We start from the raw sequence: 15,096 nt of genomic DNA, 5'->3' as shown, positions 1-15,096 counted from the left end.
ATAGGATTTTTTTTCACAAAAGGCATTTAAAAAGAGGTCACAGTATGAGTTAAATTGAAAATTGTCAATGAGCTTTTGATACTCAAGAGTAACTGAGTCCAGCATTCTAGTTATAAATTAAGAATTACTTCTCTTTCATAGAGATCAAGTAAGTTACAAAAGCAACCAGCTTGATTCTCCTATTTCTGGAGGAGTCTAGAGATAGTGAAGGAGAACAAACTGAGCCTGTTAACTCTAGGGAGTTTTTGGGTTGGGGAAGTCAAAGGGGGGAGAAGCTTGTAGTTATCATTTTAATCTTCTGCTTAAAGATACAGAAACTCTTGAGCTTTAACCACTGCAGAGTAATTGTTTTCGAGTCTGTCCACCCTTCTGAACAGCCCCCCCTCCCCCCCGCCCCCCAGAGCAAGGACTGTCTGATTAATGCATCATCCCGGAGGCTCCCAGGAGGCCTGGTATTCAGCGGGTGCTCAATAAATGTTTGCAGAAAGATGGAATGGAAGGATAAAGCATAGTACAAATAACGATGAGTTTCTACGATATGAATAGATCTTAAGACACGGGGAAATGTGAGACCCTGGTTCACAGGCGGTAACTCCAAGAACTGAGAACAAACCAAGGCAAAGTAACACAATTGATTAGAGCAAATATTTCCACTCCGTTTATTGGTTAACTTCATTGGCGTATGCATGTCTAGTGAAAGGGAGAATAATTTAGCTTTTTAGAAGTATTGACTTAAATGAGGTTCCTGAGCCCGAAAGACTGAGAGTTGCGCCACTGGTCCAACTGGAAAGAGCATCTTTCCCGCCTACTAGCCTGAGGACCCGCCAGGCGTAGGGAAACTACATTTCCCAGAGCGCCGCCCACGGGTGGGTGAGAGCGTGGGCTCAGGCTCGGCGCGGTGCACTTTGGGAGTTGTAGTTCCCGCTCGTCCCTCACGTGCGCCGGCGCCGCAGCCGGGCGGGGAGGAGAGACCATGTGATCGGAAAAGCCGCGGTTTGCCTTTGAGCCGGAACAAGATGGCTGGCTTGACCGACGCCGGGCCTCCGAGCCGACCAATTGGCTGCCTCGAGTGAGACGTTGGCGTTTGAAATTAGCCAATGGCAGCCGGACGCTGGGGCTTCCTCTCCGCCTCTTTCGCCCAGCCCGCGAGTGCTCGGAGGGAAGCACGGAGGTTGCGGCGGCGGCCGAGGTGCTACTGAGCGGAGGCCAAGGTAGCGCGTCGCGGCGGCGGGACGCGGGGGCGGGCTCCCCGGGGGCCTCCCGGGCCCCGAGCCGGCGGCGCCGTGCGCGGGGAGCCCGTTCCGCTTGCATCGCTCTTTATTTTAGGAGCGTCCGGGGCGGTAGGCCCGGCCGAGGGGCCGGGGAGCGGGGCTGTGCGGGGGCTGGAGCTGGGGGCGCCGCGGCGCGGGCCTGCGGGTCGGGGCGCCCCGGGGGCGCGGGGCGGCGGGGGCGGCGGGGTGGGGGCGGGGCACTCCCGACCGCGCAGGCGCAGACGCCGGGCCGCCGCGGTTCCCCGGGTGCCCCCCCCCGCCCCGCCGGGGAGCGCCCCCCCCCGCCCCGCCGGGGAGCACCCCCCTCGCCGCGAAGCCCTCCCCGCGGCCCGGCCTGCAGTCGGCCCGACGCCCCGGAGCCTGGGGGCTGACGGGCCGCTTGTTCCGTAGATGACGGGCTCCAACGAGTTCAAGCTGAACCAGCCGCCCGAGGACGGCATCTCCTCCGTGAAGTTCAGCCCCAACACCTCCCAGTTCCTGCTGGTCTCCTCCTGGGACACGTCGGTGCGCCTGTACGATGTGCCGGCCAACTCCATGCGGCTCAAGTACCAGCACACGGGCGCCGTGCTCGACTGCGCCTTCTACGTAGGTGCCCCCGGGGCCACCCGCCCTCTTTGTTTGAGGGTCGCCCGTGGCCGCGGCCGCCTTCTGCCCGCATCCTGTCGGAGCTCCTGTCGGTGATCGTGGGCAGCTCTTAAGATTATCCTGAACGCTGTCTGGAGCCAAATGCAGTTTTTTTTTTTTTTTTTTTAGGGGAGTCGGGGATGGGGGGTTGGAGGGGGAGGGTTGGGTCATGCAGACGTCGGAAACTCCCCGTCTCTTTCAAAGAGAGGAACCCTACAAACTTCCTGGGTAGATGACATTCGTATTTGGAATCTGCAGCAAGGCAGTAAAATTGGGTCGTTTATCAAGAGGAAGGTGTTTTTGTTTTTGCATCTAGCTAGGAAATAGGAGGGGATCCCTGGGTGGCTCAGAGGTTTTTAGCGCCTGCCTTTGGCCCAGGGCACGATCCTGGAGTCCCCTGTCAGGCTCCCTGCATGGAGCCTGCTTCTCCCTCTGCCTGTGTCTCTGCCCCACCCCCCACCCCCGTCTATCATGAATAAATAAACAGAAAAATCTTTAACTAGGAAATAGGAAAGCCTATGTGCTGTCAGCCGGTGTGGTGAAAGAATGGTCCCTTCCTTAATCTGTTGTAGTTTTGGTGGCCACTCATTTGCTTTATTGTGTGTGTGTGTGTGTGTGTGTGTGTGTGTGTAGCCAGTGTACATCACCCCGGGCATAAAGTGGACAGTTGCTGTAGAAACCGGAATTTTGAAACACTTTGTAAACGTCTGTAAGTTTTGAATGGCTTGAAACATTTATTTTGTAGGACCCAACACATGCTTGGAGTGGGGGATTAGACCATCAATTGAAAATGCACGATTTGAACACCGATCAAGGTAAACATGGCCATGTTTTTACAGTTGTTGTCTCCTCAGCTAGCGTCCTCAAGTGTTCATGTTTATTTAGGAAGAGTTGGTTCCTGAATTGCCCAGTTCCCAAGTTGTTTACAAGTAGAAGTGGCTTAAATTTAGGGCTTTGTTTAGTTGGTAACCATTAAGTTAGGGATCACAAAACATTATGCATGCATTTTTCTCAGTAAATTCAGTGCCATTAGGATCTCCATCTAAGTGTTTACATGAAATTACCAGCAAGTATTTGACCTTTACCTGTCCTCAGGAGTGGACTGGATCCCCTGGTATTTTACTGCTTGTTAGGATTTTCTGGGACATGTTTGAGAAGCTTATGATATTTAGTTCAGATCGAAAAAAAATAGGTTTTTAAAAATCTGATACTATAAAATAGTCATTCCTATTTAGCTATTATATGAATTGTGTGATTTTTAGCATAGAATGTGCTTCAGTTGCATTTATTAAGTGAATAATGACACATTTTCTTTTAGTTAATTTCTTAGAGGCCCAGCTAAGAAGTGATTTAACTAATTTTTTTTTAAATCTTTTATTTTTTTTTAATTTTTATTTATTTATGATAGTCACAGAGAGAGAGAGAGAGAGAGGCAGAGACACAGGCGGAGGGAGAAGCAGGCTCCATGCACCGGGAGCCTGATGTGGGACTCGATCCCGGGTCTCCAGGATCGCGCCCTGGGCCAAAGGCAGGCGCCAAACCGCTGCGCCACCCAGGGATCCCCGATTTAACTAATTTTTTGTGGTGACTTTGGAGCAGAGCAGAAATGGAATGGACCTGAAATGAACAGAACTCTTGGACATAAAAAATTTTCAGGGGGAGGATCCCTGGGTGGCTCAGCAGTTTAGCACCTGCCTTTGACCCAGGGCGTGATCCCAGAGTCCCAGGATCGAGTCCCACATCAGGCTCCCTACATAGAGCCTGTTTCTCCCTATGCCTGTGTTTCTGCCTCTGTCTCTCTCGTGAGTAAATAAAATAAAAAAAAAAAAAAGTTTTTTGTATATGCATACATTAGGTGTGGTTGTACTTGAAGCAATTGGCAAGGCATAGAGATATGACCAGCTGAGGATGAGCTGGACAATGGGAGGATGGAAAGAAGATGGGCACAATATTTTGTCAAAAAAAGAAACAACACAAAAAAAACCTCAAAAGAGTCTGTTTCATTAAAGTTACTTTGTTATGTAGCTTAGAACTGCAGAATTGCTTGGTTTTGTTAGCTTTTTTTTTTTTTTTTTAGCTTCTTCTATATAGTAAGTTAGTTTACAGGTTTCAGCCCTGTTTGTTGAAAAACTTAGGAGAAGCAAACCACTGGAATATAAACATTTTTGGTATGGAGACCATAATTAAGGGAATTAGCTGTTTATTCTCAAGAGGTCATTGTTGAACTTCAGGAAGTACTTTTTTTTTGTTTGTTTAAATGATACATTTTTTAAATAGGCAATTTTTCTGTTTGAGGATAAGGACCACATGTTCTTTGTCATATCCTTAGCATGTGGCATAGATACTGGCTCATACTAGACATTTAGTAGATGTTAGTTGAATGAATGAATGAGATACCGTGAAGAGTTGAAGTTGAAAGAAATTATCTGTTGGAAATTTGACCCACTGTGAAAACCAAGTAGACTAATCATGAGACTCCCCACCTTCCTTATCCCCAGCTTTGAGATAACAACCTTGTAAATAAGTTATAAACATTGGCTTTAATGCAGTAAGTTTTATCCAGATTCAGAAGACCAGAGTTCTCTACTCATTCGTTCATTTAGTGGGTATTTGAGTACCTACCCTGTATCAGAACCTGCAGTAGAACTATAGAGTTCAACAAGGTTTCTGATTTTAAGGAATCTAGACTCAAGTGAGGAAAAAAAACTGATATACTGCCAATTTAATGTAATGTGAAATTCAAATCAGCCTTTGGTATGTACCATTGTCAGCGAATCAAACTATGCATTGTAAGGTGAACAGAGAGGAATGGATGACTATTTTGTAGCCATGGAGAAATTTTTCTGTATGCAGACATTTTCATCAAGTTGGTGCAAGCAGATTCATTACAGTTTAAAGAATGCTTTTTCTATTGTTCACTTGAGGAATCTTTCTTTAGGGGAGGTGGTAGTAAAGCTGGGTTAATTTTTGTTTTTTTCTTTTTTTCCTGCCTGTAGAAAATCTTGTTGGAACCCACGATGCCCCTATCAGATGTGTTGAATACTGTCCAGAAGTGAATGTGATGGTGACAGGGAGTTGGGATCAGACAGTTAAATTGTGGGATCCCAGAACTCCTTGTAATGCAGGGACCTTCTCTCAGCCTGAAAAGGTAGGCTCTTTACATTCATAATAGGAATTAACATCTTTGGGGTGATTTGACTTGATAAATGTTTGATGAATATGGTGTTGAATTTGAAGGTTAATTAAGAGTTGATAAGGGGTGCGCCTGGCTGGCTCAATCAGTAGAGCACATGACTTGATCTTGGGATTGAGTTGGAGCCCCACATTGGGGTAGAGATTACTTAAAAAAAAAAAAAAGTTGTTTTTTTGTTTGTTTTCTTTTTTTTTTGTTTTGTTTTGGTTTTTTTTGAAGCATAGGGATCGGATTTTGGTATTTGGGTCAGCATTTTTTTCTATTTGTCGTCATCTTTGTACTGGATAGTACTCCCTCCCTTAAATAAACCCACTGCTCTGTATTGTTAATGCTTTAAATCCCAGGACTGAGAAGCAACTCCATGTCTTTTCAGAGAAGTCATTTAGCAAAGACTGTTGGATTGCCTTAAATTGGGTTTGACATGCCCAAACCAGGAAGTGGGACAGAGCATCACTCATTTTCACTTACGACCTGAAGTTTCATTTGCGTGGACTTTTAAGAGGGTGGAAGGGGTTATTACTCGAGGTTAGTGAGAAAGATGTCCGGTACTCCCTGGGTTTTGCTGTTTATTTATTTATGTATTTATTTATTTTTAATGTTGACAGATTCATTTGAAGGCTCTCCTGAAGGAAGCTTTTTAAAAGCGAAACTTTGTGTATTATTTTAACCTTTTGATCCTGTACTACGAAAGTATAATTGAGCATTCTTGCTGTATCCTCATCAGACCTTATCAGGTGGTAGTTAATTTTCAAGATTGATTGTTTTAGCACTTTAAAGGTATCCTTCACTTGAGTCTATTTCCTTAGTGTAAATATACTATTCAGTTCCTGTTAGCCATCATTATATACTGTAGTGCATCCAAAGAGCCATTATTTCTGTCACATCACAGTCGAATCTACTCCTGGCAAGACCTTTGTTCAGAATAAAATAATTGCATTGTTTCTAGTTTTGATTTATGGTTGCATGTAACATGTTAAGAGCTGTGATAAATTGCTGACAGAATATGGTATAATGGACAGCCACACTGAATCAAGCTGCTTATTGGTTCAGCAAGGTTCATTATGTCACTTTTTTTAATACTTTCTTTGATAAATGTATATACCTAGTCAGTAGCATGACAGTGGTTTCACATGATTTACGATCAGTGGGGATAGAAAGCCCTATTAGAAGCTTGTGTGTCACCTGTATAGTAAAGATTTAAGATAAAATTCCCAATCTGATTGTACTGTTATAAATCGATCTCTTGCTGGATTCTGTGTTTTTTAAGTTTGGCGTTTTACATGTCTCAGGTTAATTTCCATTTTTCTGCAAACATTGTGTTTTCTGAATAAACTGTGGTAGGTTTTACATTTCTCTTATTTAAATATGCTTATATTGAGTCTACTGTTTGGAATCTTTCAAATTTTTTCCTTAGTCAAATTAGTTGTTGAATTTTAAGGCCCGGTTGTAGAGATCCTTGGGTTATTGTATCGTTAAACGTAACATGGTATTTTGGGGTGGTGGTATATATTTAAGTTGGGGATGACTGACCTTGTGGTTTAGTTACTGAATGTTATAAAGAGAGGTCTTACTAGGCCATAGGCTCTCTTCATTTTTTAGTAGTGATTTTTCAGGTTTTAAAATATTAATAAATCAGATTAAATTAGAGTTGCTTCTTGGTTGAAAGTAATAACCAGAATACAATTCTTTGTCTGAAGTCTAGATTAAAAAAAATTATTTAACATGATCAGGAAAATAATTTTGGTACCATTTTCATGAGTTTGCTATCTGTTTGGTTCCCAAAGGACATGTTTGAAAACAAACCACTTGAAATACTTGTAGGGAATTCTGATGTATTATAAAGGAATTTTTTGCAGAAAAATTTTCTGTATTGTAAAAAGGGCATTATGTGGGGGAAAATAAATGCTTTTAAGGGAGAAAATGCATTTTAAATTTTCACTAAAGATGAACGTTGTCTTGAGTGTTTAGTAGGATGTCAGGGCATAAGAATGTGTTTTGTCACATGCCAGGCCACTATCCTTGTGTTTTAATTTTGAGTTCACATGCCACCCAAAGCAACTAAACAGCTAATTAATGATGACTCCTTCATTCTTCTTAGAAAGGCCTATTTATTCAGTGTGACAGCTGAGAAAAATAAAGATTTTTAGAGTTCAACATGAAATCTTTTTTTTTAAAAGGTGGTCATAAAAAAATAACTTGGAAATGATTATTGTGTGAAAAGCTAAAAGCCTATTGAGAGGTATTTTGAATGTGTTTTATGACTTTATTGTCTATTTTTTGAGTGTTTTTCTGCACATTTATATTGCTACTAAATGAAGCAGGAAGGCTGGAAAAATCGCTTAATAGTTGAATTTGTTTTAGTAACTAGAGAATCGTCTTCAAAAATGTTTTTTGCAGAATTAATTAGAATGTACAGTATATGATGCTTGGCTAAGTATTAAGAATATTTTGGGTTGATTATTTTGTGCACATTACTTAGTTTGTGTAACTGTAGTATTTAAAATTTAATACCTGTGTTTGAGAACCTGATCAGCTAACTTTTTAATGGTTTTATGATTATTGGACTTGTCGGGGGACAAAATGTTCTGTTTAGGCAAATGGGTAGAATTTAGTAAGTTTGGTCTTTCTTGAAAGGTGTATACCCTCTCAGTGTCTGGAGACCGGCTGATTGTGGGCACTGCAGGCCGCAGAGTCTTGGTGTGGGACTTACGGAACATGGGCTATGTGCAGCAGCGCCGCGAGTCCAGCCTGAAGTACCAGACTCGCTGCATACGCGCATTCCCAAACAAGCAGGTACTGACCTACTCCCTACCCGCCTTTTTCGAATTTGAAAGTGAAAGGATCTCATTGATCACTGCCTTTTAAAGCTTTGCTTTTTAAATTTTTGAGTAGTGGTTTAGAATTTGCTGTCAGATACATTTTTGAAAGCCTTGTGTTCTAGTGTGTTGCCCCAGTTTGAGAGAAGACCTTGATGTTCAGAGAGGTTAAGTAATCTAGTAGTGGTTTGAATACAGGTCTTCTGATTCCTTGGTTCAGGATGCTTGACAGGTACAGGGTTATCAGAGAGTTTTGCGTATATCTTAATTTACCAAACCAGTAAATTCAAATTTAAATCTGGAAATTTAGGATTATGGAATTTGCTGTTCTCTTTTTTTTGACTATTTGTAACCCTGATACTAAAAGAGTTCTTTAGCTGGTCTGACAGTAGAACTTGTGTTTTTTTTGTTTTTGTTTTAAGAATGCCAATAAGATTAGAGAAGGCGATACTCCTTATGTAATGGCTACTTCTTGAAACAGGAGTGGGTTCCCTTCCCTTTACCGGTTTAGCCTTGCTAAACAAGGCTGCTCTGTTTATTAGCAAGCCCCTTCTCCCCTCAAATCCTTAAAGTTTGAAGGAGAGTTGGTGGTGGGGTCAGCTGCCAGAAGAATTTTACAAGAGGAAAAGTCATTAAAAACGGCAGATATCTTTGGAATCTTACGCTGTCCTTTAGTGGTTGAGGAGCTGGATACAATTATGTCAGTTATTCTCTTGACCCTTTATCTCAAAAGGTTAGCACCTCAAATGGTGATCACAGTTCTTTTTCTCAGGAAATTGTAAGTTTCCACTGAAGGTAAGGAATTGCAGTTATGTGACTTTTAAAGATTTAACTAATATTATTTTTGTGTCTTATGTCTAAAACTTTGTTAGAACATGTTTCTGGTTGGTAATGGAAGTTTAAGATTCCACTGATTTTTTTTTTTTTCCTCCCTAAGTAGTTTTTCAGGAATAATGCTTTTTCATACCTTTAGAATTAACAAAATAAATAAGATACAGGGTTCATATTTATCTTTTCTCTTAGTTTTTTTTCACATGTTGTCATTTCAGGGAAAGGTGAGAAAAGGTTTGAAATGTAAGCCACTTTGAACATTGTTGAAAATCTGTGGTGTTTGTGTGTGAACTCAACTTGCTGTAGTTAAATGCAAAAGGGATAATGGCTGAGGTGGAAGGGTGGTGTTCTGGTTGGTGTGGGTCACTGATAGGCCCTGAAGGACACACAGCTCTTAGAGTTGCTGGAGGTGAAGAGGCACAGAGTGCAGCGGATTACACCCAGCTGATGGAACAAATTTGAGAACCCTCCGGACAAGACAACAAGTAAATGATACTGAAGCACTTGAAAGTTCTTGTCTAGATTTGACAAAATTACTAGGTGTGACAGGTTCGTTTTTCTTTTTTTATGGAATGGGTAATACTGTTCTTAAACTTTTGGTCTGGTCATAGCTATGTTAGTATAGCTTAAAACCTGTACCTGGTTACAAAACCTGGCTGTATTTACCTTTCATTTCTGAAATAATCCTCTTTCATGTGGGGAATTTCATTTCATACCTTTCATTTCAAATTTGGGAATTAGTGCCTTGTGTTTGGAAGCTGGAGTCAAAATTTTTGTCCTTGTCTGGTTCCCTCTTGGCAGGGCTATGTATTAAGCTCCATCGAGGGCCGAGTGGCAGTTGAGTACTTGGACCCAAGCCCTGAGGTACAGAAGAAGAAGTATGCCTTCAAGTGTCACAGACTAAAGGAGAACAACATCGAGCAGATTTACCCTGTCAATGCCATTTCCTTTCACAACATCCACAATACATTTGCCACAGGTACGGTATGGGTGTGCACCTACATCACGTCATTGAGATGATAATTTTACTTTGTTTTATTTTAATTAATTAATTGTAGAAAGAGAACAGGGGTTGAGGGGCTGAAGGAGGTGGGGAAAGAGACTCTTAAGCAGAGTCCGCACTGTGCGCGGAGCCCAGTATGGGGCTTGATCTTACAACCGCAAGGTCATGATCTCAGCTGAAATCAATAGTCTGATGCCCAACCGACTGAGCTACCCAGGCGCCCCAACAATTTTACTTTAATTGGACAGGAAACATTTACGCTTAGGCAGAGTTCTGAAAAAACTGTGCTTGTTTTTTCTGATATTCAGGGAGTAAAAATTGTGTGTGAGCCTCTGTGGGGAAAATGTAATTTCTACAACCTTAAAAATTAACCGTTAAGATAATGGTTTTTTTCTCTATCTGCTTTTAAGAACCATTTTACCTCTTTTGAAATGACTTGCAGGTGGCTCTGATGGATTCGTAAACATTTGGGATCCATTTAACAAAAAGCGACTGTGCCAGTTCCATCGGTACCCCACCAGCATTGCGTCCCTTGCCTTCAGTAATGACGGGACCACGCTTGCAATAGCATCGTCGTATATGTATGAAATGGATGACACGGAACATCCTGAAGATGGTATCTTCATTCGCCAAGTGACAGACGCAGAAACAAAACCCAAGTGAGTATGCTTCACCTGTATTTGAGCCTTTTCTTGCATTCAACCCAGGATTTATTAATTTTTCTAAATTCATGAATAGCATTGTTGATGCCTGCTCGATATTACAGCTGACTGTAGGGTTGGAGTTGATTTTATCTTGTTCTCCCAAGCTTTCAATATCCGTAGGTTGATAGACGTCTGATGGATAAAATTGTGCCTAGTTGTTTGGTAGAGAAGAATGTCAAACTCTCATTCTTCTTGAATAGGCACTATTATTTGAATCTCTGGAGTTATTACTAGCTCATTGCTTCAAAATTAAGTTGAGGAATTCAAGAATAATTTATTTTAGCAAATTCTATTTAAGATATTTAAGAATTTGAACTGCCAAAAATCTTTCCTCTCCACAGAAGTTGTTTCTTTAATATTTACACAAAGTGAATGACCTTCAGGTCTTATGGGAAACCCAGAGTAATATGGCCTTGCCTAGAATAGCAAATTTCCATAGTTTTGAAATTTTCATAGCTGTCTTTGGCTCTTGGTTGTAACTGTTGACAGAGAGGAATGATTTACATTTTTTTGGTACTAACAGGGCAAGGCTCTTTACTTAATTACCTGAACCAGGCCTAAGGGAAAACCGATACTTAGGCTCTTGTTAAACCATAAAATGCCTATTCCCTATGGGTCTTTGTCCCTGTACTCTGTCCCTCACTACCCAGGCCTCAATAAATATGGAATAACTGAATGTTTTTAGGATTCTTCTACTTTTCTGAGTTAAAATGGGTTAGCACCTTTGTAAAATTGGTTGAGTCCCTGAAAGGGGGCAGAGTATTAAATATTCAGTATCATGCATACTTTTACAGGTTTGACTTTAATAAAGACTTAGTATGTGAAGCCTGTTGGATAAAGGGCTGTGTTTGCATTTAATCTCTCACTTTTGTGTTTCTTGTCCTGGCCGGCCATTTTGATCTCATGCTTTTCTTTTTTCTTTTGAACTTGTAGGTCACCATGTACTTGACAAGATTTCATTTACTTAAGTGCCATGTTGATGATAATAAAACAATTCGTACTCCCCAATGGTGGATTTATTACTATTAACAAAGAAACCAGGGAAATATATTAATTTTAATATTATAAGAACCTGAAAATAATGGAAAAGAGGTTTCTATTGGTGTTTGTTTTTTTTTTTTTTTTTAAATAAACACTCTTAAGTGCATGAGATGTTTGATGGTTTGTTACATTAAAGGTATTCTGGGCAAACAAAATTGGAGGGCAGTGATTGCACTTTTGAGAATCAGTTTTGACCTTGATAATTTTTGTTTCCACTGTGGAAATACATGTTTGTAAATAAATATAGGTAATAAAAATCCCTTTGCATTCTTTCTGGACCTTAAATGGTGGAGGAAAAGGCTCTTGAGCCATTTGTTTCTTTTGCTGGTTGTAGTTGCTAATTCGAAAGCTGCTTCAGACTGCCTCATGAGGAGGTTAATCTACAATTAAACAGTATTTCCTCTTGGCCGTCCATTATTTTCCGAAGCAGATGGTTCATCGTTTCCTGGGCTGTTCAACAAAGCAAGGTTAAGGTTAGACTCCTGGGAATCAGCTAGTTTTCAATCTTATTAGGGTGCAGAAGGAAAACTAATAAGAAAACCTCCTAACTTCATTTTGTGACTGTAAACAATTATTTATTAGCAAACAATTGATCCCAGAAGGGCAAATTGTTTGAGTCAGTAATGAGCTGAGAAAAGACAGAGCATATCTGTGTATTTGGAAAAATAATTGTAACGTAATTGCAGTACATTTAGACAGGCATCTATTTGGACCTGTTTCTATCTCTAAATGAATTTTTGGAAACATTAATGAGGTTTACATATTTCTCTGACATTTATATAGTTCTCATGTCCATTTCAGTTGCCCAGCCGCTGGTGATTAAGGTTAAAAAGAAAAAAATTATAGTGAGAATGAGATTCACTTTAATGTAATGCCCTGAAGCAGAACACGAACTTAGCTTGGTCTATTCTAGGTAGTTCCAAATAGTATTTCTGTTGTCAAACTTTGGTGTTTTATTTACATTATTTGCAAATGTATGTTTTTGAATGGGAGTTGGACCTTTACTGAAATTTATCCATGATGTGTTTTTTTTAAAATTCTTTTGATACAGAAAAAGGTCTTTTTTTTGTAAGCGTGTCAGTGAAAACTTAGTGTAAGTCTGAACCCATCTTTTGAAATGTATTTTCTTCATTGCAGGTCCACCTAATCATCTCGTGAAAGTGGTTTCTCTATGGCAAGCTTTGTTTTGCTTCCTACAAATACATACTTATCCCCTAAGGGATGTGTTATAGTCATTGTGGACACCTTATTTAGTATGTGGATTTCTCTATGTTCTGTCTTACAAAAAAACTTGTCTGTGTGCCCTTTCATGCTGACTTTGTGTAGGATGAGGAGTCTTTGTGTCCTTGTGTGGTGGTGTGAGGAATTGTTTTTACCCCCAGAAAGCCTAGTTGTGTTTATGAGTAGCTTGAACTCTTGTTGTAAAATAATCTAAATCTGTTATTTCCATGCTGTCTAATAAATCAGAGATTCAGAACCCTTAAATGTTGCATGTTTTTAAATGTTGGTAATTAATGTAATTTACTTTATAAAAAGGCCTGTAAAGCAAAACTCGCTTCATCAAGGGCCTGGTCGGGATGACATTTTACCTTTAAGTCCACACTGCCTCGCTTAATTATGTCTATTCTGGTGTACGTTGGGGGTTCAGTCCTGGCTAAAGTGATCTGTTGGAGTCCTGCCATTTCCCTTGTGCCCTCTTGCTGGATCAGCAGGGCTCTTGAGCCAACTGTGTAGCTTCACAGAATGGGCACGGAAGTGTGGCAGCTGACGGGCACCCTTTGGCATGACTCCCCTAGTGCTGGTGTGGCAGGGCTTGTGTGGCTCACATGTGTCTGTGCTGGCACAGTCCCTGTACACACACGCACAGAGCCAAATGACAGACCCGTCTGTACTTATCCATCAAATGCTAAATCAAAGTGAAGCCCTTGGGATAGTGAATAATGTAATAGTCAGGGACTAACTGATGGCATTGGTTCTTTAGTGCGATTATGTGCTTTTTAGAGTCATAACCACTTGGTTGAGGACAAAGCATAAATTTAAAACCATTGTTTAACTGAAAGTGAATTAATACAGTATTGTGAAAGGTGACCAAAATTAAAGCAGTGTGGGGGACCTGTTTTGAGTTCGTGATGTGGGAGTGCCATTGTACTTCCATCTGGGGTCCTCTCGTCTCTTGAAACCAGATGTGTCTCAACCTGAATGTGTCTCCCTGCCTCCCTTGTGGACCTATTAATCTGCTGTCCTTCACAATTTGTCTGTTGAGGATTATAGCCACCTTTCCCCCAAATGACCCAGGTATAATACCTTAATGTTCTCCTCGATTTTCTTTCTCCTAATTCACTTTACTGTTTTTAAGTGTCTATTTTTTGTTGTTGATTTTTAAAAAGATTTTATTTATTTATTTATTCATGAGAGATACAGAGGCAGAGATATAGAGAGACAGAAGCAGGTTCTCTGCGGGGGACCCAATGCTGGACTCTGTCCCGGGACTCTGGGGTCACGACCTGAGCCAAAGGCAGGGGCTCACTGAGCCACACAGGCATCCCTTAAGTGTCAAGTGTCTCTTTTTTTTTTTTATTCTGATGACTCTTCTTTCTGCTGCCACTGCTCCTTACCCATCTGGGGAGTGCAGCAGCCTCCAGGCTTGGCCCTCAGTTCTGGGTCTTCTGGAACAGTGACTTTCACACCTTTTAGCCATGATCCAAGTAGGAAATACATTTGAACTACAGTCCAGAGCACAGAGGTCAATCTAGTATGTATAACAGAGACAAATTTTATAAAGTATGACTTGCTCTTTGTACATGACATGCGTCTGTTATTTTTTTTTTTTTAAGAAATATTGATTATGGCCCCCTGAACTGATTTTATAACAAATGCCTTGACACTGCTAATTTGAGAAAGCTGCTCTATTCACAAGACCTTAAAAACACTTGCTCTTTTTCTTATGCTGTGCTTGGGATTGTCCAGTGCTTCCCATTGCTCATAGAAGTTCCTGAATCACTTTATGACAGGTATGTGCCCAAGCCACTGCTGACTGTCAAGGTGCTCTCGGAAGAACGAGGGTGGGGCTGATTGCTGGGGATTCTGACAAGTAGATGGGAAAGTGGGAGCAGCAATACCTGGTTCTGAGTTCTTCTGTGTCCAAACTTAAGGGTACATCGGCAGTTTTTGAGGGAAAATCCGGGCCCTATTGGAAGGACAGACGGAAGGATGGAGCCAGACTCAAGCCCTTTATTGTTTTCCTTTTGTTATCTGTCAGAGAGGTGTGTCCTAAGTTGTTTCGCTATGCATGAATCTCTTCAGTGAAAAAGGATGATGTGGTCAAATAAGACAATTTCTTTCCCTGTGGAAGAGGCTCAATGTACAATATCCTGGTAAGAGCTTGGAGAACTCTAGCAGTAGAGACATGCCTGTTGAGTTTGTTAAACCTAGCTTTCCCAAATGGCCTTGCCCCAGAGCCTCTAGTATGTGCCCCATTTCCTTGTCCCTGCACCCTCTGCACCCACCCCCCCGCCCAATCCCCAACACTGTACTTCGGAGTCTATATTCTGAGTGCTAAGCTGTATGCTTTATTGTTGCTCAGATACGCAGTCTGACTACAACATTTCACAGT

At 41.3% G+C, this 15,096-nt stretch overlaps 1 protein-coding gene across 3 annotated transcripts; it reads left to right on the top strand.

Moving 5' to 3' along the window:
- The first annotated feature begins 1,056 nt into the window (after positions 1–1,056).
- On the top strand, positions 1,057–12,968 carry BUB3 (BUB3 mitotic checkpoint protein). 3 transcript variants are annotated; one of them, XM_041745538.1, is made up of 8 exons: positions 1,057–1,211; positions 1,662–1,856; positions 2,641–2,710; positions 4,892–5,043; positions 7,723–7,881; positions 9,537–9,714; positions 10,181–10,397; positions 12,621–12,968. In XM_041745538.1, the coding sequence occupies exons 2-8, from the start codon at positions 1,662–1,664 to the stop codon at positions 12,628–12,630; spliced, it is 981 nt and encodes a 326-aa protein (XP_041601472.1). In that variant the 5' UTR covers positions 1,057–1,211; the 3' UTR covers positions 12,631–12,968. The 3 variants fall into 3 exon arrangements, with proteins under 3 accessions (XP_041601472.1, XP_041601470.1, XP_041601471.1); XM_041745536.1 differs by having other exon boundaries at positions 11,376–12,968; XM_041745537.1 differs by lacking the exon at positions 1,057–1,211 and adding an exon at positions 1,320–1,340 and having other exon boundaries at positions 11,376–12,968.
- Positions 12,969–15,096: the final 2,128 nt, after the last annotated feature.

The sequence above is a fragment of the Vulpes lagopus genome, chromosome 2, assembly GCF_018345385.1.
Source record: "Vulpes lagopus strain Blue_001 chromosome 2, ASM1834538v1, whole genome shotgun sequence".
NCBI classification, from domain to species: Eukaryota; Metazoa; Chordata; class Mammalia; order Carnivora; family Canidae; genus Vulpes; species Vulpes lagopus.
The sequence above is the reverse complement of the archived record's forward strand: the minus strand, read 5'-3'. Positions and strand labels throughout refer to the sequence as shown.

What these genes read in the sequence shown, in the direction of transcription:
- BUB3 (XM_041745536.1), top strand. Translation starts at nt 1,662, where the DNA reads ATGACGGGCTCCAACGAGTTCAAGCTGAACCAGCCGCCCGAGGACGGC. An exon ending in CGATTTGAACACCGATCAAG is followed by an intron (nt 2,711 to 4,891) that starts GTAAACATGGCC and finishes TCCTGCCTGTAG; the next exon opens with AAAATCTTGTTGGAACCCAC. An exon ending in CCACAATACATTTGCCACAG is followed by an intron (nt 9,715 to 10,180) that starts GTACGGTATGGG and finishes AATGACTTGCAG; the next exon opens with GTGGCTCTGATGGATTCGTA.